The sequence below is a fragment of the Mustela lutreola genome, chromosome 6 (genome assembly GCF_030435805.1).
Source record: "Mustela lutreola isolate mMusLut2 chromosome 6, mMusLut2.pri, whole genome shotgun sequence".
In the NCBI taxonomy this organism is placed as follows: domain Eukaryota; kingdom Metazoa; phylum Chordata; class Mammalia; order Carnivora; family Mustelidae; genus Mustela; species Mustela lutreola.
Genome location: NC_081295.1, coordinates 91,500,317 through 91,520,451, shown reverse-complemented (window position 1 = coordinate 91,520,451; position 20,135 = coordinate 91,500,317). Strand labels below are relative to the sequence as shown.

The 20,135-nt window shown below is 53.8% G+C and overlaps 3 protein-coding genes and 1 long non-coding RNA gene across 6 annotated transcripts; 3 read left to right on the top strand and 1 right to left on the bottom strand.

Moving 5' to 3' along the window:
• The first annotated feature begins 103 nt into the window (after positions 1 to 103).
• On the top strand, positions 104 to 7,575 carry NFKBIE (NFKB inhibitor epsilon). The gene is made up of 6 exons (XM_059178116.1): positions 104 to 724; positions 3,157 to 3,259; positions 3,974 to 4,196; positions 5,174 to 5,262; positions 5,429 to 5,668; positions 6,476 to 7,575. The coding sequence occupies exons 1-6, from the start codon at positions 357 to 359 to the stop codon at positions 6,539 to 6,541; spliced, it is 1,089 nt and encodes a 362-aa protein (XP_059034099.1). The 5' UTR covers positions 104 to 356; the 3' UTR covers positions 6,542 to 7,575.
• Positions 7,576 to 8,152: 577 nt separating this feature from the next.
• Positions 8,153 to 11,716, top strand: SLC35B2 (solute carrier family 35 member B2). 3 transcript variants are annotated; one of them, XM_059178114.1, is made up of 4 exons: positions 8,183 to 8,317; positions 8,870 to 9,063; positions 9,254 to 9,408; positions 10,166 to 11,716. In XM_059178114.1, the coding sequence occupies exons 1-4, from the start codon at positions 8,307 to 8,309 to the stop codon at positions 11,102 to 11,104; spliced, it is 1,299 nt and encodes a 432-aa protein (XP_059034097.1). In that variant the 5' UTR covers positions 8,183 to 8,306; the 3' UTR covers positions 11,105 to 11,716. The 3 variants fall into 3 exon arrangements, with proteins under 3 accessions (XP_059034096.1, XP_059034097.1, XP_059034098.1); XM_059178115.1 differs by lacking the exon at positions 8,183 to 8,317 and adding an exon at positions 8,385 to 8,516; XM_059178113.1 differs by lacking the exon at positions 8,870 to 9,063 and having other exon boundaries at positions 8,153 to 8,317.
• Positions 11,717 to 11,958: 242 nt separating this feature from the next.
• Positions 11,959 to 18,494, bottom strand: HSP90AB1 (heat shock protein 90 alpha family class B member 1). Its single transcript, XM_059178104.1, has 12 exons — positions 18,337 to 18,494; positions 16,719 to 16,865; positions 16,221 to 16,427; positions 15,954 to 16,113; positions 15,678 to 15,811; positions 15,260 to 15,568; positions 14,418 to 14,583; positions 13,671 to 13,861; positions 13,392 to 13,539; positions 13,020 to 13,288; positions 12,456 to 12,789; positions 11,959 to 12,334 (listed from the first exon to the last, which is right to left on the bottom strand). Exons 2-12 carry the CDS (start codon positions 16,863 to 16,865, stop codon positions 12,225 to 12,227), a joined length of 2,175 nt encoding a protein of 724 aa, XP_059034087.1. The 5' UTR covers positions 18,337 to 18,494; the 3' UTR covers positions 11,959 to 12,224.
• Positions 18,495 to 18,907: 413 nt separating this feature from the next.
• Positions 18,908 to 20,135, top strand: LOC131834036 (uncharacterized). Its single transcript, XR_009354730.1, has 2 exons — positions 18,908 to 19,263; positions 19,649 to 20,135. It is a non-coding gene; the product is annotated as an uncharacterized LOC131834036 (long non-coding RNA).

Sequence of the window (20,135 nt, the reverse complement as noted above, 5' to 3'; positions counted from 1 at the left end):
GACCGGGTAACCCCTGACTCGAAGCCAACGCAGAGGGCGGGGTTAGGGGGATTCCGGAGGGAGGGGCCTCGGTCCGGAAGCGCCTGTCGGGGGCGGGGCCTGAGGGGCGGGGCGAGGGAGCGAGTCCGACTGGGCAGTCCAGCTACCCCGAGTAGCCGCTGCCGTGGAAGCCTCCAGAGCTCCGATCCTCGCCCGCGCTTTTCGCCGACTCCTCGGGCTCCCGCAGCTCAAGAAGGAGGCCACTCCCGGCCGGGCGCTAGCTCTGCAAGGCGGACCTGCAACCCGGAAAGGCGGTGCGGGGGAGCCCAGAGCCGGATCCTGCTGGGACCTGGCCCCCGCCGGCCGGGACCGTTGGCATGTCGGAGGCGCGGAAGGGGCCGGACGAGACAGATGAGAGCCAGTATGACTCGGGCATCGAGTCTCTGCGCTCTCTGCGCTCCCTGCCCGAGCCCACCTCGGCCCCAGCCTCTGGGCCCTCGGATGGCCACGGCCCCCAGCCCTGGACTCATCCTCCGGGAACAGCCCAGGAGCCACAGGAGAAGGAAGATACAGATGGGGAGCGAGCTGACTCCACCTATGGTTCCTCGTCGCTCACCGAGTCCTTGTCCTTGTTGGGGGGCACAGAGACCGAGAACCCAGCCCCACGCTCGCCGCTTCCCGCCGCGGGGGCGCTGAGCCCTCAGCAGCTGGAAGCCCTCACTTACATCTCTGAAGATGGAGACACGTGAGTATGGGGTCGAGGCTGAGACAGAGACCCCTTCCAATCGATGCTAACTCCTGGCCTGCCAGGATCTTCAGCAGGCCGGGAACCCAGTCTGTGAGGATCCCTCAAAACACCCGCGCTGGAAGGGGCAGTCCCCACTCTCTCTTCCAAACTCTAGACTTCACACTCAGCCCACTTTTGAGCTCTGGCCAGACCCGGTCCAGAGGCCCTGGCATCATCTCTCTGCCTTCCCTTTGCGAGGTGGGCAGAGCTGACAGGGCCCTTGCCAGGCACCTGGAACCCCAGCTAGCAGCCCGGAAAGCTACCAATAACCCACCCCCTGGAAGGGAAAATTCCCCTGACCAAAGTGCTCCCCCCGCCTTGCTGGGGGAGAGCACATCCTTGTTTGCTCAATATCTGGGATTCCCAGCCCCTGACCTCATAGTACCCTGTCTCAAGGAACAAAAGGTGCCAGTTACAGGTTGCCAGTGGGGGTCACGGAGCTAAAGATGGGGGTACAGCTAGGGAGCAGAGCTAAGGCTAGCTCTGAGAAAGAGGGGGTGAGCCAGGCTGGGGCACTCTTGCCCCAGCAGACAGACAGGCGGCTGGCTGCCCAGCTCACTTCCTTCTCTGCTGCAAAAGGGGAAGTGAGGGCTGGAGTCAGCTTTACTGACACCCTCTACCTCCTGAGCCCCCCAAGTCCTTCTCACTGTCCTGTCTGATACCTTTACTTTACCCTTTCTTCCCCCAGGTGCAGGTGAAGTTTGGTGGGGACTGGGCTAAGGGGGCAGGCAGTTGAAATAAGAAGCATTTTGTGTGGGAGGGACTGGCCAGTTGAAGATTTGCCCCTTAGGAAGAAGAAACACTGTCAGGTGAGGGGGTGGCTGGGATTTGGGGGTGAGAAACAGAGCGGAGTGTGCCGGAGTCCCAGATAGGAGATGCTGAAATGAATGGGGGTCGGGAGGGTAGAGGAGGCCAGAGGTGTCTGTCTTGACCTGCTTTTTGGAGATGGGAGGGTCCAAATCTTGGGTGGCCTTTGACAAAGATAGCCTGTGGACCCAGTGGGTGGGAGAGGAATGACCCCAGGCCTTTTTTGTAACCTACCCAGATTACCAGCCCACAGGCCCAGAACCAAGGTTTAGGGAGCTCCGTGTGGAATCCCTATGACTGACCTTTGATCTAGGGATTGAAGACTTCTGACACTGCTGTCCTTTGTTAGCCTCTGGGCTGCAGCCTTAACCTAGTTAGAGACAGGTGTTGTGTCTAGATTGGGGGGGGCAGGGCAGAGAAGAGGAGTCAGGACTCCCCAGGAGGTTCCTAGGGAGGAGGGGGTGCTCTCTTCCCTTAGAGGTGTCTGGCCTGTGGGACTTATGGAAGTGGGAAGAGGAAGTGGGAGGAGGGGAGACAGGGAGAGAGGGAGGTGGCTGCAGGAATGTGACCTAGAGAACAGGCCCTGGCCGAGGGGATTTCCAGTGCGGTTCCTCCCGCCCTCCCTCGGTCACTCTCTCTCCTGGGCCTCTCCTGCCGCCAGCCACCAAGCTTGCCTCCCTCCCGCCTGAGCAGCCCCCTCCCCAGCCCAGATGTGCCTTTACCCAAACTACCCCTCAGGGCGGTTAATGCCCCAAGGCATCTGTCCTGGCCTAGACCCTGCAGCTCTGGCTTTCATTTTCCCCACCTGATGTGGGGAAACCCCAGGACTGGAACTTCCCCTCCCAGCTGCCCCCTCCCACCTTAGCAAGAGGCTCAGACTCTTTGGCCCCCAGCGGACGCACATGTTCTGCACCGCACAGACCTCCCCTTGGAAGTGTACGCAGAGTGGGGGATGGCCTCTGGTCAGGCCCCACCGGGTCCATACTGTCTGAAAACTGACCCTCTTGATTCCTCTGTAAAGGGCAACAGCAGGAGAGCCTGCCTCGCTGTCTCCTGACTCCTCTTCCCAGAACTTCTGTTTTCTCTCCCTTTCAGTGTATAACATTGGGTTGCTGGGAGTGGGGGTAACCCTGCTCCTGCCCTCTCAAATCCTCCCTGTTGAGGTTGGTGGAGGTGGGGAGCTCAGCCCCGGAAACCAGGTCTATGCTATCTCGGCGGCTTTCCTTTTGGCTTCTAGCTGCAGCTGGCCTCACAGGGCCCTGGGACCAGAGGGGAGTGGGGTGTGGGCAGCCCAAACCGGAAGGCCCTTGTCCCATCAGCACCCTGCCCATGCTCCCACTCTGCCGAGGCCCTCCTGAAGGCCAGAGATGGGAACTTGGAGCTCCCAGCCCCAGGATCCTGGCTTCCCACACCAACCCTCACTTCCTGGCCCAAACTCTCACTTCCTTTACCTACCCTATGAGTGGCTTCTTAGAGACTGATGTGTTTTTCCTTCTAACCTCAGGACCTCAGGCCCCTAGCTCACTGTCTAGGGCCCCCGAGCCCTGACACTGAACCCTGTTCTTGCTGCCTCCCCCTCCCAGGCTGGTCCATCTGGCTGTGATTCACGAGGCCCCAGCTGTGCTGCTCTGTTGCCTGGCTTTGCTGCCCCGGGAGGTCCTGGACATTCAGAACAACCTTTACCAGGTAGGTGAGGGGAGAGGTGGGCTGTCCCTGGATACCTATCCCTGCCCCATTCCTAGCAGCCACATCAGGCTGCACATTCTGGAAACCGTATGCGGGACACTGGGATAGAAGTTGATGATACAAACATGAGCAAGACACAGCCTTGGCCCATGAGGTGTTTGAGCATGGGCTAGGGGACTCATGTCCACACCTAACTGCAGAGCATGTGACAAGACTTGTGATAGAGACACATACCAGCTCCTGTGGGATCCAGTGTCCATGGGGAGCAGCCAGGGAATGCTTAACATGGGAGTGGCATCTGTGTGGAGCCTTAGAAGAGGAGTATGGCAGGTAGAGGTTGCCTGGTACTCTCTAGTCTTTCCCCGCTCCGACCTTTCCTTTTCCCTTGGCCCCTGGGGATAACAGAGGTCTCCCCAGAGGTGGAGGGGGTAGACCCTGCCCCCATCTGTCCTTTCTGCAGGGGCTAAGAGGACCTGCAAGAAAAGCTGGGGGCCACTTCCCTCACCCTGCCTGCAGACCTGGGAGGGGTGGTCCCAAGAGCTGCCTGGGCAGTGACAGAGGGAAGGGTTTGGCAGCATTTCCTTGGAAAACCAGGGCCATAGCCTTTCTAAGCGGCTCTCAAAGTGTGGCAGCTGGTAATTCCTGGGTCCACCCTAGCATTTTGCCAGAGGGAGGAGCACGCTCCAGTAGCCCTGGGCCCCTCTGTGCCTACAGACAGCACTCCATCTGGCTGTACACCTGGACCAGCCCGGTGCAGTTCGGGCCCTGGTCCTGAAGGGGGCTAGTCGCATGCTACAGGATCGACACGGTGACACAGCTCTGCACGTGGCTTGTCAGCGCCAGCACCTGGCCTGTGCCCGCTGCCTGCTGGAGGGGCAGCCTGAGCCAGGCCGAGGACCACTGCACTCCCTGGACCTCCAGCTGCAAAACTGGCAAGGTATGGGTGGCCTCGGGGCCCGTGGGATGAGAAGGGGGCAGGAGAGGGACTCCATTCTCAGGGACAGGATGCTTATGGCCTGTCCATCAATGCACCTCCAGTTCCAAGCACATAGGTACTCCATACATCTTTGCTGAATGAATGAATGAATGAATGAATTCGATTGAGAATTTACTGAGAGCCTACTATGTGCAAAAGACAGAGCTAAACCTCGCCCTCAAGCTATTTAGTTTAACAGAGATTAGATTAACTCATTAATTCACGTATGTACTGAGGGCCTTCTGTGTGCCAGACATTATTCCGGGAGTGAGACTTAATCTGTGAACAAAGCAGAGAATGATGGAGGCCGGCAGTAAGTCTAAGCAGGGAGTTCTCTAGCAGGTTAGCAAGCAGGAAGGCCTGGGGGAAAAGTAGAGCAGAGTGAGAACTAGAGTGTGAGGGATGGGGGTAGGCGTGATTTTCAAAGAGGATGGCCAGGGAAACCCTCAAGGAGCAGGGACGTTTGAACAGACACTTTGAGTCTAGTTCTGGGAGGGGGGCACAGGGCAGGAGGTGGCATCTGGGGAGGGGCTAGGGCCTGGGGATCCTGGAGAGCTCTGAAGATGGTGGTTTTGGGACAGGGCTTGAAGGCAGATAGAGTTTCAGAGAGGTGGGGGGTGGGGAGAGAGAGACTGGGGGCAGGGTATGCTTGTGGAGGTAGGGTGCGTGTGTATGTGGGGTGTTACTCAGCCACGTAACCCCTGAAGCATGAAAGTTTCAATAACATGACTTTGAAAAGGTGGAAACTTTGAGTTCCTTTCCCCTTAGACTTTTGAGGGGGTTTTTCAGGTTTGTGTTTGAACAGTCCTGTGCTCAGAGGCACTGAGTGGGCAGTAAGTCCCTTGGGGCTGAGGGGTAGGGAGGTCCCTGAAAGTGAGGGAAGGTGGGGGAGAGTTGGTGGATACAGACGAGCGAACCCCAGCCTCACCCCATCCCAGGTCTGGCCTGTCTCCACATTGCCACCCTGCAGAGGAACCGGCCTCTCATGGAACTGCTGCTTCAGAATGGAGCTGACATCGACACGCAGGTGAGGGGGGCCGGTCATGACCCAGCCCTGGGCCTGCCCCATCGCCTGATCAGGCCCTGGGGCCCCTGCCCAGCCATCAGGAGGGGTGGCACTTCTCATCTGGAGCCCCAGGGCCTGGCAGGATTCCTCTTGAGGTCCCATGGCTGACAGCCTTGTTCCCCTGCAGGAGGGCACGAGTGGAAAGACCGCGCTGCATCTGGCTGTGGAGACCCAGGAGCGGGGGCTGGTGCAGTTTCTGCTCCAGGCTGGTGCCCGCGTAGATGCCCGCATGCTCAATGGCTGCACCCCTCTGCATCTCGCGGCTGGTCGGGGCCTCAGCAGCATCTCATCTGCTTTGTGTGAGGCCGGTGCTGACTCCCTGCTGCGGAACGTGGAGGACGAGACTCCCCAGGACCTGGCTGAGGATGTAAGAGGCTAGGCTCCATCTCTAGGAGCTCCCACACCCATAGCAGAGCCAGGAGCTGTGACAGCTGAAAGGGCCAAGGAGTTGGGATTCTGGGGTGTAATCCACATCCGTGACTCTGTCACTCACCCTCTGTGGGACTTGGAGTGAGCCTCTGCCCCTGCCCCTTAGTTGGTCAAGACCAGGGAGCTCAAACTTGGACTCTAACAAAAGCCCTGCAGTGGATCAGTGAGGCAGGCTAGGTTATAAAACAGGGTGGTGGGGCCCTGGGGGGGTTCAGAGGCTCTGCCCTACTTGATTTCAGCAGATAGTCGCAGAGGAGGAATGTGCACCAATTACTTCCAGGTCTTGGAATTTTTCAAGAGAGGTAGAACCTAGATTTCCTGTACAGTCTTTCCATTTAAAAATGTTCAGTGTAAAAAAGGATTCCAGGGCACCCGCGTTAGTCAGTAGAGCATGTAACTCTTGATCTCAGGGTCATGAGTTCAAGTCTCATGTTGGGCCTAGAGCTTACTTAAAAAAAAAAAAACAAAAAACCCGGACCCATAGGCTGTATCACCTCTGGTGTCCTTACTAGCTCTGATATTCTGACATTATCTTAGAGAGTGAGGGTTTGCCTAAGGCTTCAGGACTCTGTCTAGCCCAGAGGGGCCTCTATTTGGGGGATTAGTAGGAGGTTTTGTTCCCCCATATCCTTCAGCTGTCATTCGGTGGAGAGGAAAAGGCCCAATCTGTCTCCCTAGCTCCCTTTCTCTACTGCTGTCCTTTGCCCATGAGCCCTGATCTTGCTTCTCTCCATTCTCTTCTCAGCCCTTGGCTCTTTTGCCCTTTGATGACTTGAAGATCTCTGGGAAGCCACTGCTGTGTGCTGACTGAAGCCAGGGCAGAGTCTGGGGCCCGGAGACTCCATCTCTTCCCATCTGGAAGCTGGAGCTTTAGCTGCTGCAGCTTGGGCCCAGACAACGTGCCCTCCTGGTGTCCTGGGGACTGCTGAGGACACAGCCTGGGGCCATCACGGTCCTGAGCTGAGAGGAGGGATCACAAGTGAGAGAAGGCCAGTCTAGAAGGAAGACCTTCCTAGGTGGATGGAGATTCCTGAAGACTCTGAAGGCCCCGGTATCCTAGGCAAAGCCCGTTTGCCTCTAGAGAATGGCAGGGGCTCTTGTTTCTGCTCACGTTGGGTCAGCCTGAAGCTGCCAATCAGTAGGAAAACATGGACTCTCCAGAGTGAGGAGAGAAACTGAAATCAGCAGGCAGGACCCTGAGGGGTTCCATCTCACTGCTGTTGAGGACTCTTGAACACTGTTGTTTAAAGACTTCACATAGAAGGCTCTGAACTGAGCCTTTGGGGAAGGGGAAGTTTCAATAACATGACACTAAAACAGCAGAGACCTTTAAAAAGATCCCCCCTCCCAGAGTCATTTTACGCACACACGTGTCTGTGTGCATTGGGGATTTTTAGGTAGGCCTGCCTTGTGACTTTATGATAGAGACAAAGAGAAGGAAATTGCTCCCTGAACAGGATAGGACCTTCATAGGTGTGTGTGGTGGGGTGGTTGGGGAGGAGCTAACAGTCCTCAGGCCTCTCCGTCCTTCACAAACCCTTGTCCTTTGTGTGGAAACAAACAGGAGGTGAGAAACCCCCCCACCCCACCCCCCCAGCAAGGGGGTTGCTCATCACTGCCCTAGAGGAGTCTGGAGAGAAGGGCTGGCCTATGGAGGGTAACACAAAGGAGCCATGGCTTTGTATGTTTTTCCTTTCATTCCACACATTTGAAGCCCTTGTTAGGTGAATATGGTCAGTATGGGTATGGGAGAATAAACCAACACAGTCTCTGGCCACTTGGATCTTATAGTCTAGTGAATGAGGCAGCCATTAAAGTCATAAACAAATAAATATGTAATTACAAGTTGCAGTGGATTCTGTGAAGGAAAAGTAAAGTGAGGAGAACACACGTTGGTGGAGGGCCTTTGGGTAGTCAGTCAGGGGAGAGCTCTGAGGCCTGTCATCTCCAGGCCGTACAGAAGGCTGAGTAAGGATGTGGGGGGAGCGGTCAAGGGAAGGCCTACAGTGAATTAGAGGACCTGGCAGTGAGACTCCGCAGAGGGTGAGTGAGGGGGCAAAGCGGAAGGGACAGGTCATGCAGAGCCTCGAAGGTCATGGGTTGTTGGGGGACAGAACTGCAGCCCAGCGGAGAAAGGAAGGAGAGATCTTCCGGTCAGAAAACGCGAAAGGGGTAAAGTGAGAGAGTGCTTGGGTCGCAGAACCTCAGCGTCCCCGTCCCGAGATGACAAGGGGGGCACCACTACCTCCTGGGTTGGTTGTGAGGGCTCAGGGCGATGGCGAAGCGGGGTGGGGGTGCGCGGTCCCCGCCTCCCCGGGCCCCCAGGAGTCCGGCTCCCGAGCCGCGTCTCCCTCCGGGCCACGCGGGGGCGCTGTGGTCTGCCGGCGGCCCGGGGCGCTGCGTGGTCGAGGCTGGGGGCGGAGGGGCGGCCGCCGGGAGGGAGGCGGGAAGAGCAGGGTACTTCCGCTAGCCGCTAGCTCACTGGCCGCTGCTGGAGGCGGCCGCGGAAGCGGAGGGAACGCGCGGCCCGGGGACCGCATTCCCCGTCCCCCCCTCCGCCCCACGCGGCCCGGACCATGGACGCCAGGTGGGGGGCTAGGGGAGCGGCGGGCCCACGTGACCGAGCCCCTGGGCCATGTGACTGCCGCCGCTGGGCACGGAGGGGCCGGGTGGGGTCCCAGCTGCCAGGCGGCGGACCGGCCCGCGGGGCCCGGAGCCGGCAGGGAGAGGGGGCGCGGCGTGGACTCGTGCTCCTGGCGAGGGTCCGGGAGTGTCGGGCGGAGGAGGTGGGAACTCTGGCGCTCCCGGATCCTGGAAGGCGGGCTGGGAGGAGGGGCGCCGCCTGTGGCCGGAGCGGCAGGAGAGCGCTAGAGGGAACAGAGGGAACCTGTGTGGTCAGAGGGGCGGATCCGCCCCCGGGGAGGGAGAGAACCCTGCCTGGACCGCGCGGGCCTCCGCTCCCTTCCCGCCCCCTCCCTCCCCGCCCCCCCCCCCCCGGAGAGAGAGAGGCTCTTTGTCCAGGCTGGGCTGCAGCTGAGGGGGGCGGGGAGACTCCGGGCCCTTCTCCAGTGTAGTCCCCTCTGGAGGGCCGAGTGGATGAGGAATTGCACCCTAATCCTTACGTCCGCTGTCCCCGCAGGTGGTGGGCAGTGGTGGTGCTGGCTGCGCTCCCCTCCCTGGGGGCAGGTGGGGAGACTCCCGAAGCCCCTCCAGAGTCATGGTCGCAGCTATGGTTCTTCCGTTTTTTGGTGAATGCTGCTGGCTATGCCAGCTTTATGGTACCCGGCTACCTGATGGTGCAGTACTTCAGGCGGAAGAACTACCTGGAGACAGGTGTGTGAGGAAAGGGTGGGTTAATGTGCAGGGTCCGTTTTATGAGTGCTCACCAGCAGTCCAAATAGGGATGTGGCTTGGAAAGGGAGGGAGGGAGATCTGCAGGCCTGACAGCAGGGCAACTGGCTGCTCTGGGGAAGATGAGGTGCTGGGGAGAAGGGGAGATCTTGATCTTGTGTGCCTTTTTTAGGCAGGGGTCTCTGCTTCCCCCTGGTGAAAACTTGTGTGTTTGGCAATGAGCCTAAGGCCTCTGACGAGGTTCCTCTGGCTTCCCGGACGGAGCCGGCAGAGACCACTCCCACTTGGCAAGCCTTGAAGCTGCTCTTCTGTGCTGCGGGGCTCCAGGTAGGTAGGCAGGGGGGCTCCACGACTCTTCCTGGGTTGGGTCCCTGTGGACAGGGACTGCACGGAAGCAGAGTTTTCATCCTACCTGTCCCAAGGCTTTCCTGGCTAGTGTGTTACGTGACTCCCTCCTCCCAGAGGCACACTGTGCCATCATCTTCTTAGAAGTGGTTGGAGGACATGCTGTCTTTTCTTTCCTTCTTTTCCCTTACTCTCTTTTCTGTGATGTCTTCTGTGCTCTTACTACACTTCCCCTTGTGGTGATGTGTCTCATATACTGTGAACCTGCCGATCAAAGTTTGGGAAGCCATTCAGCCTTCCCCCACTCCATGTAAGAAGGAGCGAAGATGCTGAGCTCTTGGCATGTTGGAGTGGGCACTGCTAGTTCTACACATGCTGAACTAACAGGTGTCCCATCTTTTTACTCCCTGAATTGACTGAGCATAGATAGGAAGATACCTGGGATGGAGTCAGCTTTGACTTACTCTTGTGTGGGGCACAGACACAGGGTCTGGACAGGGTCTGGACAGTCTTAAAGCATTTGTTGTTGTCTTTCGCACACACTTATTCTCTCCAAGGTGAATGCAGGCTTGGAAGGGGAGAGGAAACTTCTAGTTACTGCAGAGGGACCAAAATATGTATGCTGTCTTTTAAATCATTTTAGACATGTGAGAAAGAGGGAGATTGTCAAGATGCTTTTTTGCCCACCTTTTCCTTCTCTGGCTTATCTTGTCCTCTGTCCTGGTCCTTCTCCATGCAGGTGTCTTACCTGACTTGGGGAGTGCTGCAGGAAAGAGTGATGACCCGCAGCTATGGGGCTACTGCCACGTCGCCAGGTGAGCGTTTCACAGACTCTCAGTTCCTGGTGCTCATGAACCGAGTGCTGGCACTGATCGTGGCCGGCCTCTACTGCGTCCTCTGCAAGCAGCCCCGCCACGGGGCACCCATGTACCGGTACTCCTTTGCCAGCCTGTCCAATGTGCTTAGCAGCTGGTGTCAGTATGAAGCTCTCAAGTTCGTCAGCTTCCCCACCCAGGTGCTGGCCAAGGCCTCGAAGGTGATCCCTGTCATGCTGATGGGCAAGTTGGTGTCTCGGCGCAGCTATGAACACTGGGAGTACCTGACAGCTGGCCTTATCTCCATTGGGGTCAGCATGTTTCTGCTTTCCAGTGGCCCTGAGCCCCGCAGCTCCCCAGCCACCACGCTGTCAGGCCTCATCCTGCTGGCAGGCTACATCGCCTTTGACAGCTTCACCTCGAACTGGCAGGATGCTCTGTTTGCCTATAAGATGTCTTCCGTGCAGATGATGTTTGGGGTCAACCTCTTCTCCTGCCTCTTCACTGTGGGCTCTCTGCTGGAGCAGGGAGCCCTCTTGGAAGGAACCCGCTTCATGGGGCGACACAGTGAATTTGCTGCGCATGCCCTGCTGCTCTCTGTTTGCTCCGCGTGTGGCCAGCTCTTCATCTTCTACACCATCGGGCAGTTTGGCGCTGCCATCTTCACCATCATCATGACCCTCCGCCAGGCCTTTGCCATCCTCCTCTCCTGCCTCCTCTATGGCCACACTGTCACTGTGGTGGGGGGTCTTGGGGTGGCTGTGGTCTTTGCTGCCCTCCTGCTCAGAGTCTATGCTCGGGGCCGTCTAAAGCAACGGGGAAAGAAGGCTGTGCCTGTCGAGTCTCCTGTGCAGAAAGTTTGAGGGGCCGGAGGCATGAAGTGGAACAAGACCCTCACTGTACCAATTTTCCTCTCCTACTGTAACTTCTGAGGTGGTTGGCTCAAGGGCAGAATGCAGGTTTTTTCTGTTACCACAAACCAGCTCTGCAAGTTGGGGTTGAGTCCAAGAGGCAGCCTTCCCCTTTGCCTTAAGTCACCGTTCTCTTGTAGGGATTCTTCTGAGGACCGTCCTCTGTGTGGAGGGGTGTGGAGAAGGCAGAGGCACCTGCCAAAGTCCCCACCCCTTCTAATTCCCTGAAGTTTTGCCCTGTGGGCTCCACCAACACCTCACCTGTGCTTATCCCCCTACCCTGAGTGGCCCACCCTTGCAGATAGCCTCCCAGAGACCTACAGTTTACTCTGGTGAGAAAAGCACAAGTGTTGTAGGCTCCAAGTGCTGCTTTTCCAGGAGTCTGTGAAAGATCGGTGCTATGCTGGAGGGGGATGGGAGAGTCCTGCCCAGTGACACCACCGTCTGTGTTAGTGGATTCCTAGGCTCTGCTCCAAGAGTCAATTGCAGGTTTTGGTACTCAAGAAATGTAATTTTGCTCTTATAATTTTATTTTATTAAATTAAATTGCTGCAATGGACTGAAGTCCTGTGTTTTGGCTCACTGAAGCATATGCTTTAGGACAGGGACTGAAAACTACATGGTAGTTGGAAGCTCCCCTTTAGAGTCAATGTTGGGGGGACTTCAAAAGTGCTAAGTGCCTGCAAGTGACCTTAGCTTTCAATGTACGAGGAATACTTATCCACGGAATGACAGCAGGTACAACTTGGGAAGCTAAAGAAACCCAAAAAGCAGCATGAGATCCACTTTACAAGGGACAACATAACTGTATAAAACTGTATCTTCTTTATTTTGCATACTTTAATCTCAGAACAAAATAAACAAACAAAAAAACACAATACACATCCAAACCCCTTGTCAAATAATCAGAAGGGATAGGGCTTTAGGGCCTTCTTTCCTGCCTCAAAGACAGGAGGAAGAAAAAAAAAAAAAAACCACTAGACAGCAGAGGGAACCAGGTGAACAGGGCCACTCCCGGCTGCTGGGGAGCCATGGGGACACTATACAGAGGGCTCAAGGTCTGCAGGTAGAACTAATCTACTTCTTCCATGCGAGAGGCATCCTCATCACCCTCAAGAGGGGGGATCTCATCAGGAACAGCAGCACTGGGTTCCTCTGCTGTCACTTCATCTTCATCAATGCCTAGAAGTAGAAAAGTAATGGCACATGAACTTTGATCCAAATACCATGAAGTTAAATTTGTCCCTATAAGACCAGCTCCTCAATTCCCTGTCACACTCTGGTTAACAAAGGTCTCACTTACCCAGGCCTAGCTTAATCATGCGGTAGATGCGGTTGGAGTGAGTCTGGGGATCCTCCAGTGAGAAGCCAGAAGAGAGCAGAGCGGTTTCAAACAGCAGCACCACCAGGTCCTTGACAGCCTTGTCGTTCTTGTCCGCCTCTGCCTTCTGCCGCAGCGTCTCCACAATAGGGTGGTCAGGATTGATCTCCAGGTGCTTCTTGGCCATCATATAGCCCATTGTGGAGTTGTCCCGAAGGGCCTGGGCTTTCATGATCCGCTCCATGTTGGCTGTCCAGCCATAGGTGCTAGTCACAATGCAGCAGGGTGAAGACACTAGCCTGTTAGAGATGGTCACCTGTGGACAGTTACCAAAACCATGTTGTTTCTATTCTACAAGTTCTATTCTCTGTAGAACAGAACTCACAAAAAGCTGCAATCTTTATCCAACATTACAGAAATACCAACCTTAAACCTGTCTGGTAAAGACAAATAAAGCTCTAGCCAATTAGACTCCTTAAGGTTCTGAGGGAAGCAGCCCTAAAAGCACTTGTTTGCAAAATACACCCTAGTCCCAGAATTGTTTACCTTCTCAACCTTCTTATCCAAGATTTCTTTCATGAGTTTGCAGAGGTTCTCGAACTTGGCCTTGCTCTCCTCCATTTTCTTTTTCTCCTCTTCATCCTCAGGCAGCTCCAGGCCCTCCTTGGTAACGGAGACTAGACTCTTCCCATCAAACTCCTTGAGTTGCTGCACGCAGTACTCGTCAATAGGCTCTGTCATATATACTACCTCGAAGCCCCGCTTTCGCACTCGCTCCACAAAAGCAGAGTTGGCAACCTGCTCTTTGCTCTCACCTGTAGGGTTATTCAGAGTGACTCAGGTCAGACTGCTGCCTCCTGCCCTCCCTTCCCTCCTCACACCCGGAAAGGCTTTGATCAGATTCAGGCTCTGACGCACCAGTGATGTAATAGATGGACTTCTGGGTCTCCTTCATGCGGGACACATACTCTGAAAGAGAAGTCATCTCATCTCCAGACTGGGAGGTATGGTAACGCAGCAGCTCAGAAAGGCGGCGCCGGTTAGTTGAATCCTCATGGATTCCAAGCTTCAAAAGTACAAAAAAAAGTTTTTTTACTTATAATCTGTTACCTTCTGTGTGAATGAAAAATAACCCCCGACTGTTGATTATTAAAAAAAAAAAAAACTTTTTTTGGGGGGGGAACGGGACATCTGTACCTTTAGGTTTTTAGAGAATGCCTCATAGAATTTCTTATAGTTCTCCTTGTCTTCTGCCAGTTCAGAGAAGAGCTCAAGGCACTTCTTCACGATATTTTTGCGAATGACCTTCAAGATTTTGCTCTGCTGAAGCATTTCTCGGGAGATGTTGAGGGGCAAATCCTCAGAGTCAACCACACCGCGGATGAAGTCTGCAATCAACCAGTGAGAACAGTTAAAAACAGGGCAGGGACACCTGGGTGGCTGAGTCCCTATGTGTCTTTTAGCTCTAGTCATGATCCTGTGGGTCCTGGGATTGAGCTCCTTGCTCAGAGGAGAACCTGTTTCTCCCTTCTGCCTACTCTTGACAATCTTTTTTTTTTTAAATAAGATCTTTAATTTTTTTTTTAAAGATTTTATTTATTTGACAGAGGGAGATAGAGGGAAGCAGGCTCCCTGCTGAGCAGAGCCCGATGTGGGACTCGATCCCAGGACCCTGAGATCATGACCTGAGCCGAAGGCAGTGGCTTAACCCACTGAGCCACCCAAGTGCCAGACTCTTGACAATCTTTAAAGAAAAACAAACAAACAAACAAACAAAAAAAAAAACACCTAAATTCAATAGGACTTATTTCTCACTGCACCCTCACTTCCCAGGTTATCTACAATGAAGACCTCATTTCCCCCAAAAAACAAGACCTCACTTTCTTGAGAATGCTGAGAGGGTTCACAGGATTATTAACTACATGAGACCAAGACCACACTCACTGAGATACTCTGGTATCAATTCATCACAGCTGTCCATGATAAACACACGACGAACGTAGAGTTTGATGTTGTTCTTTTTCTTTTTGTTCTCAAAGAGGTCAAAAGGAGCCCGACGGGGGATGAAAAGCAATGCCCTGAATTCCAGCTGACCTTCTACAGAGAAGTGCTGAAACAAATCCAAGATAAATCAGTAGTATATTTTTTTAAAGAATTTATTTATTTGACAGAGTGATCACAAGTAGGCAGAGAAAGAGGAGGAAGCAGGCTCCCTGCCGAGCAGAGGCAGATGTGGGGCTCCATCCCAGGACCCTGGGATCATGCCCCACATTGGGCTCTCTGCTCGGCAGGCAGCCTGCCTCCCCCTCTCTCTCCACCTGCCTCTCTGCCTACTTGTGATGTCTGCTAAATAAATAAAATCTTAAAAAAAAAAAGAAAAAGAAAAAGAAAAAGTTTATCCCCACCACTTCATTAAATTGTTTAGAACAAAAATCTTAACAATGTTCCTTTAAAAAAAAAAAACTTCCTGAAGATCCAAGGATACAAGAGATGCCATTGGACAGCTGTTGAACAAATTAAGCTCTCATACCTTGAATTAAGCTATGATGGCACAGCTATATAACCCTTAGATCAAGGGGAAAACAATCCCACTAAGAACCCATCATGGAGATAAAGTGAGGTCATTGGGAAGGATGTCCTTTCTTCACCCTAGAAGGGTCATCAGTAAGTGAATGGACATGGCTCATGGCATTCAGTTCCCATCTACCAACCAGCTAGGCAAGTTCTACTTATCTACTACCAGCCTTCTGCTTGCTCTTCCTGAGTCAACATGCAAGGGTTCTCACCTTGACTGCCAAATGGTCTTCCCAGTCATTAGTAAGGCTCTTGTAAAACTCTCCATATTCCTCCTGAGTAATGTCATCAGGGTTTCTGGTCCAAATGGGTTTAGTCTTGTTCAGTTCTTCCTGATCAATGTATTTCTCTTTAATCTTCTTTGTTTTCTTTTTCTTGTCTTTCCCACTATCATCCTCCTCATCTGATCCCACATCTTCAATCTTGGGCTTCTCCTCATCGTCTTTATCTTCTTCCTCCTTCTCCCCTTTCTCCTCCTCTGCCTCATCATCACTGATTTCTTTCTCTCGTTCCTTCTCCAACTGGAAATACAAAAAGGTTTCAGAACACGATACACCAAAGAACCAGAGACTATCCCATTCTCCTTAGCAGGAGACATCATACATGTGAGGATTACTAGTCTACACTCACATAAAGGGTAATGGGGTAACCTATGAACTGCGAGTGCTTCTTCACCACTTCTTTGACCCGTCTCTCCTCTAAATACTCTGTCTGGTCTTCTTTAAGATGGAGAATCACTTTGGTACCCCGGCCAATGGGCTCACCTAGGAAAAACCAATCATGATACAGCATGAAGACACAAAACTAAGTGCAGACTTGTAACAAAAGATATCTACAGAAAACATGCTTAAGATCTCTATTACAGATTTCCTCAGAATTCTAACCCAAACAATTAAGTCAACTTACCATGGTCTGCACGCACAGTGAAGGAGCCCCCAGCAGAAGACTCCCAGGCATACTGTTCATCATCATTGTGCTTTGTGATAACCACCACCTTCTCTGCCACCAGGTAGGCAGAATAAAAGCCAACGCCAAATTGTCCAATCATGGAGATGTCTGCACCAGCCTGCCAAAGAGTTTTAAAGTCAAACACACAGACACACACAGAACTACAGCAAACCAAAAAATACCCACACTGATGAAGGGTGCATGTCTAGCTAAAATACCACATACCTGAAGAGCCTCCATGAATGCTTTAGTTCCGGACTTGGCAATTGTTCCCAAATTATTTATGAGATCGGCTTTGGTCATGCCAATGCCTGTGTCCACTAGAGTCAGGGTGCGTTCCTGGGGGTTGGGAATGATGTCAATTTTCAGCTCTTTACCGCTGTCCAACTTGGAAGGATCTGTCAGACTCTCATAGCGAATCTTGTCCAAGGCCTAAAAATAAAAATTTCAATATTATGTTTCTGCTTCCTGAAGCTCACCTTCAACCAAAAAAGAACTTTTTCACTTCCAAATAGCCTCAGTTCTGATTACCACCCCAACCTCGTGTTTAAGCACAATAATTAGCTACAATATTCCATCTAAACCCAGAGAGTAAAGACAACTTTTTAAAAATCAGTATGTTTATTCCCTCCAACAGCAGCCCCATAAAACGCCAAACCACCTTTCTCCCATTCCTGAGTGCTGAAAAGGAATACTACAAATGAATGTGCCCAAAGCACTCACATCAGACGCATTACTGATCAACTCCCGAAGGAAAATTTCCTTGTTGGAATAGAAAGTATTGATGATGAGGGACATAAGTTGGGCAATTTCTGCCTGGAAGGCAAAAGTCTCCACCTCCTCCTCTCCATGGTGCACTTCCTCAGGCATCTAAGGTAAAAAACAGTCAAGAATTACAAAAGAACACCACGACCCCATATTTAACACTCATGTACACCCCAGTCTCAACAAAGACTAGAAGAAATTTACTTCAAACTGCTTTGGGTTGGCTACTAAACCTATTTCTGAAAGCCTGTAAAGCCTTTTCTTCAAAGATTTCAGCATATATCCTTAGCAGGAAGCGAACTTATAAGGAAAATTTTAAAAAGCTTCTTTAACATAATATACAATGCCAAAGATTTTGGAAAGGTATCTTGAAGCCAAAATACTGCAAGTAGTCCATGGGACCCAAGAGCCTCAGCATCACTGGGTAGCTTGTTGAAAATGAACATCCTGACTCCAACAGGAAAAAAGAGCCCCAGGTATCTGAAGGAGAAAACCAGAGACTAAGGTTCTATTACGTTTTTTGACAGGAAAAAGAACACCCCAAGGTGATTGATTTCATGTTAAAAAAAAAAAGAAAAAAGAGTAATTCAGCATTGGCTCTCCCAGAGGTTATCTCCACAACAAGCGCGTGTGATTGCTGCCTCAGAGCACAGAGGAAAGATTACACCAGAGACCAGTGGATACCCGCCCAAAAAGCTACTAGACAAAGAAGCGACAAAGCAAAAGCTCCATCGTCGTGACCCCCTCAACACACAGGACTACAATGTAGGGCCAAACCAAACACAACTAAGATGGTGGCCGTAGTCCGCGGGCAGACCCTCGTCACTGCCGGACATGCGTCGGCCAGGGCAACGCGAGGAGGGGGCGCCACCGCGCAGTCTCCCTTCGCCCCTGCATCCGGGCACCAGGGCGGGGCGCCGGGCTCCAGAAGCTTCCAGAACAATCTCAGCTCTCTGAGAGGGGCGGGGGAGGAAAGGGCCCATGAATCTTCCAGAGCCTGCCCCCTTTTCTTCCCTCCCCCACGACCGAGACTGCGAGAAAAATCTGGAAGGAAGGAGGAAGCATCCTGGGCCGGGGCCGTCCGTAAACGTTCCTCACCGCAGAACCTTGCAGAAAAGAACCAAAAACACTTGGAAAACGCTTCCCACAGGGTAGAAGGCAAAGCCAGGCCAATACCAGGCTGTGCTGAGTCACGTCCAGCGCGCACACCCACCACCCTTGGGGACTCTCCGGCGCCCCGTAGCCGCGTCCGGAAGTGGAAGGGCAAACATGGCAGCGTCCCGGGCCGGCGCGGACACCACGTGCAGCTGCCCACTACCCCAAGCCCACTCCGCGGCTCACCTCCCCCACGGCTAGTCTTCGCCGGGGTTAAGCACCGCCACCCCGACACAGGTGAAAAAACAAGCTTACCTCGCCAACCCCCTCCCGGCCACTATCCAAACGAAAGGTGGAGTCGTTCTATCCCAGAGACGGCTCCAAACCCAAAAAATCTACCCTCTGGAAACGAAACTAGGAACAAAAACAATTCAAAAAAAGCATTCCAGGCAGAATAATCTTAAAAGAACCCCTACCTTACCTTAAAAGAGAAGAGCTGCAAGCACTACAGGCCACAGTGGGAAGGGACTGCGTGCAGCAACGACTCCGCAACAAGACCGCGCGGGGGTGACTCAAGAGAGCGGCTGTGCGCCCCCAGCCGTCCTATATACGGCGAAACACAGACCAACTGCCCGCCCCCGAATCCTTCCGCCTTAAAGGACGATGCCTGTCAGCCCCGCACCTGCCGCTGCCCGCCCACCTTGACGTCATGGTCCAAAATAGGGGAGGGGGCGGGAGCTGCAGGTCTCAGTATCCGCCTTAAGAGCATGCGCAGGCAATTCCTTTTTGTGGCCCCCATCTCCGCATTTCCGAGGCATTAGCAGTCTCCAAGAACTAAAGATTGGTAATGCCATATGATATAAATGGGGGGCTTAGGGGCGGGGATGCCCCTGACCTTCTATAAACCTGTGAGGCAAGCGCCTCCGAACTCGAGTCCTGGCGTTGGAGGAACGTCCAAAAAGGTGGAGGGCGGGAATAGAAGTGGCGGCCAACCACTCGGACCTCGGCTCCCAGGTTCGACTTTTTTGCTACAATCTGCCGTACACATTCCTACAGCCCGATAGGAGAAGGGTTTTTCTTTAGGGACGGTGCGGGATGCGAAGTCTAGATTCAGGAAGTCCCCGGATCCCAGCCAGAGGGAAAAGCCAGGGCTTTGCAGCGGGGCGTGGCTCCGGCTGGGGGAAGGGTTCTGGCCTAGGCCGGCTTGGGGACTCTTTGCCTGCGCTCGGCGGAAGGAGCGACGACGGCGGTACTGCGATTACTTCCAGCAGTTTCCAGACCCGCCTTAGCGGCCCCGCCCCGGCCCCGCCCCTTTCCTCCAGGCCCCGCCTTTCCCTTTGCGGCCGGGAAGTCTGTGCAGTTGCTGCGTTACCCGTACGGCTCTGCCGGGGTCCCGGGAGGGGAGGAGGTGGGCTGTCCCAAACTTCTTTATCCTAGGAAGCCGCGGGCGGGACCCTGCTTTCCACTTGCCTAGCCCAGCTAGCTTGGCACTCCCTCGGGAGTGGGACGGAGCGTAAAGGGAATAATTGACGACCCCCCCCCCCCCGATCAATCACACGGCACGGAGCTGTAGGGGCGGTTGTGCCGGAGCCGCCTTCGGAGAGCAGAGACTGGGGACGCGTTCGCCACCGAGGTGGACAGTGGGATGGGGGGGGTACCCTCCCCAACTCCTGCATTCGCCCACGTGTGTAGAACACTGAGACATGCGTCTCCTCTGCGTGAGCACATCGAGCCAATTCTCAGTCTGGTTTCATTTTTTTTTTTTTTTTTTCCGCCGTTTTCCCCTCCTGCAGCTGCCAGACCAGAAGTGAGGAGGGTCTCCAGGGACCCCTGCAGAGTGGCAGGGATTCTTGGAGGTCGTTTGAAGACACTGGCCAGAGGGCAATCCGATGCAGGCTGCCAAAAGTCGTTCCTCGTCAACTGTGGTGGAGGTCCCAAGCCCCCAGACCTTTAGTCTGCCAAAGGAGCTGTGGGTCTCCATACCTCGCTTGGCTCTGACCCTTTTGCATACCCTCCTGAGGGGAGGCTGTCCTTGTCTATCCAAGGCATCATCTAGGAACCCTGTGGGACCTACAGCCCCTCCAGAAGAAAATGGCCACTTCCTGCTCTGTGACCTTCCTGGCCCACAGTGCCCTCCACTGGAATGCTGGAGAGGGGTTCCCTCCCACCACCACCACCCCTAGTCCTTCTTCAACAGCCCTGGTGCCCCGTCTTCCTTCCTTTGTATGTTCTTTATTTATGTGTTAAATTACACAGAATAAAGGACCCTCACTTTCGTTA

Excerpts from the sequence above, each read along its gene's own strand:
- NFKBIE (XM_059178116.1), top strand. The coding sequence starts at position 357 with ATGTCGGAGGCGCGGAAGGGGCCGGACGAGACAGATGAGAGCCAGTAT. Across the intron at positions 725-3,156 it reads ATCTCTGAAGATGGAGACAC|GCTGGTCCATCTGGCTGTGA; the intron begins GTGAGTATGGGG and ends TCCCCCTCCCAG. Across the intron at positions 5,263-5,428 it reads GAGCTGACATCGACACGCAG|GAGGGCACGAGTGGAAAGAC; the intron begins GTGAGGGGGGCC and ends GTTCCCCTGCAG.
- SLC35B2 (XM_059178114.1), top strand. Across the intron at positions 9,064-9,253 it reads GAAGAACTACCTGGAGACAG|GCAGGGGTCTCTGCTTCCCC; the intron begins GTGTGTGAGGAA and ends TGCCTTTTTTAG. Across the intron at positions 9,409-10,165 it reads TCTGTGCTGCGGGGCTCCAG|GTGTCTTACCTGACTTGGGG; the intron begins GTAGGTAGGCAG and ends TTCTCCATGCAG.
- HSP90AB1 (XM_059178104.1), bottom strand. The coding sequence starts at position 16,865 with ATGCCTGAGGAAGTGCACCATGGAGAGGAGGAGGTGGAGACTTTTGCC. Across the intron at positions 13,862-14,417 it reads ATTGATACCAGAGTATCTCA|ACTTCATCCGCGGTGTGGTT; the intron begins GTGAGTGTGGTC and ends GGTTGATTGCAG. Across the intron at positions 13,540-13,670 it reads CATTCTCTAAAAACCTAAAG|CTTGGAATCCATGAGGATTC; the intron begins GTACAGATGTCC and ends GTACTTTTGAAG.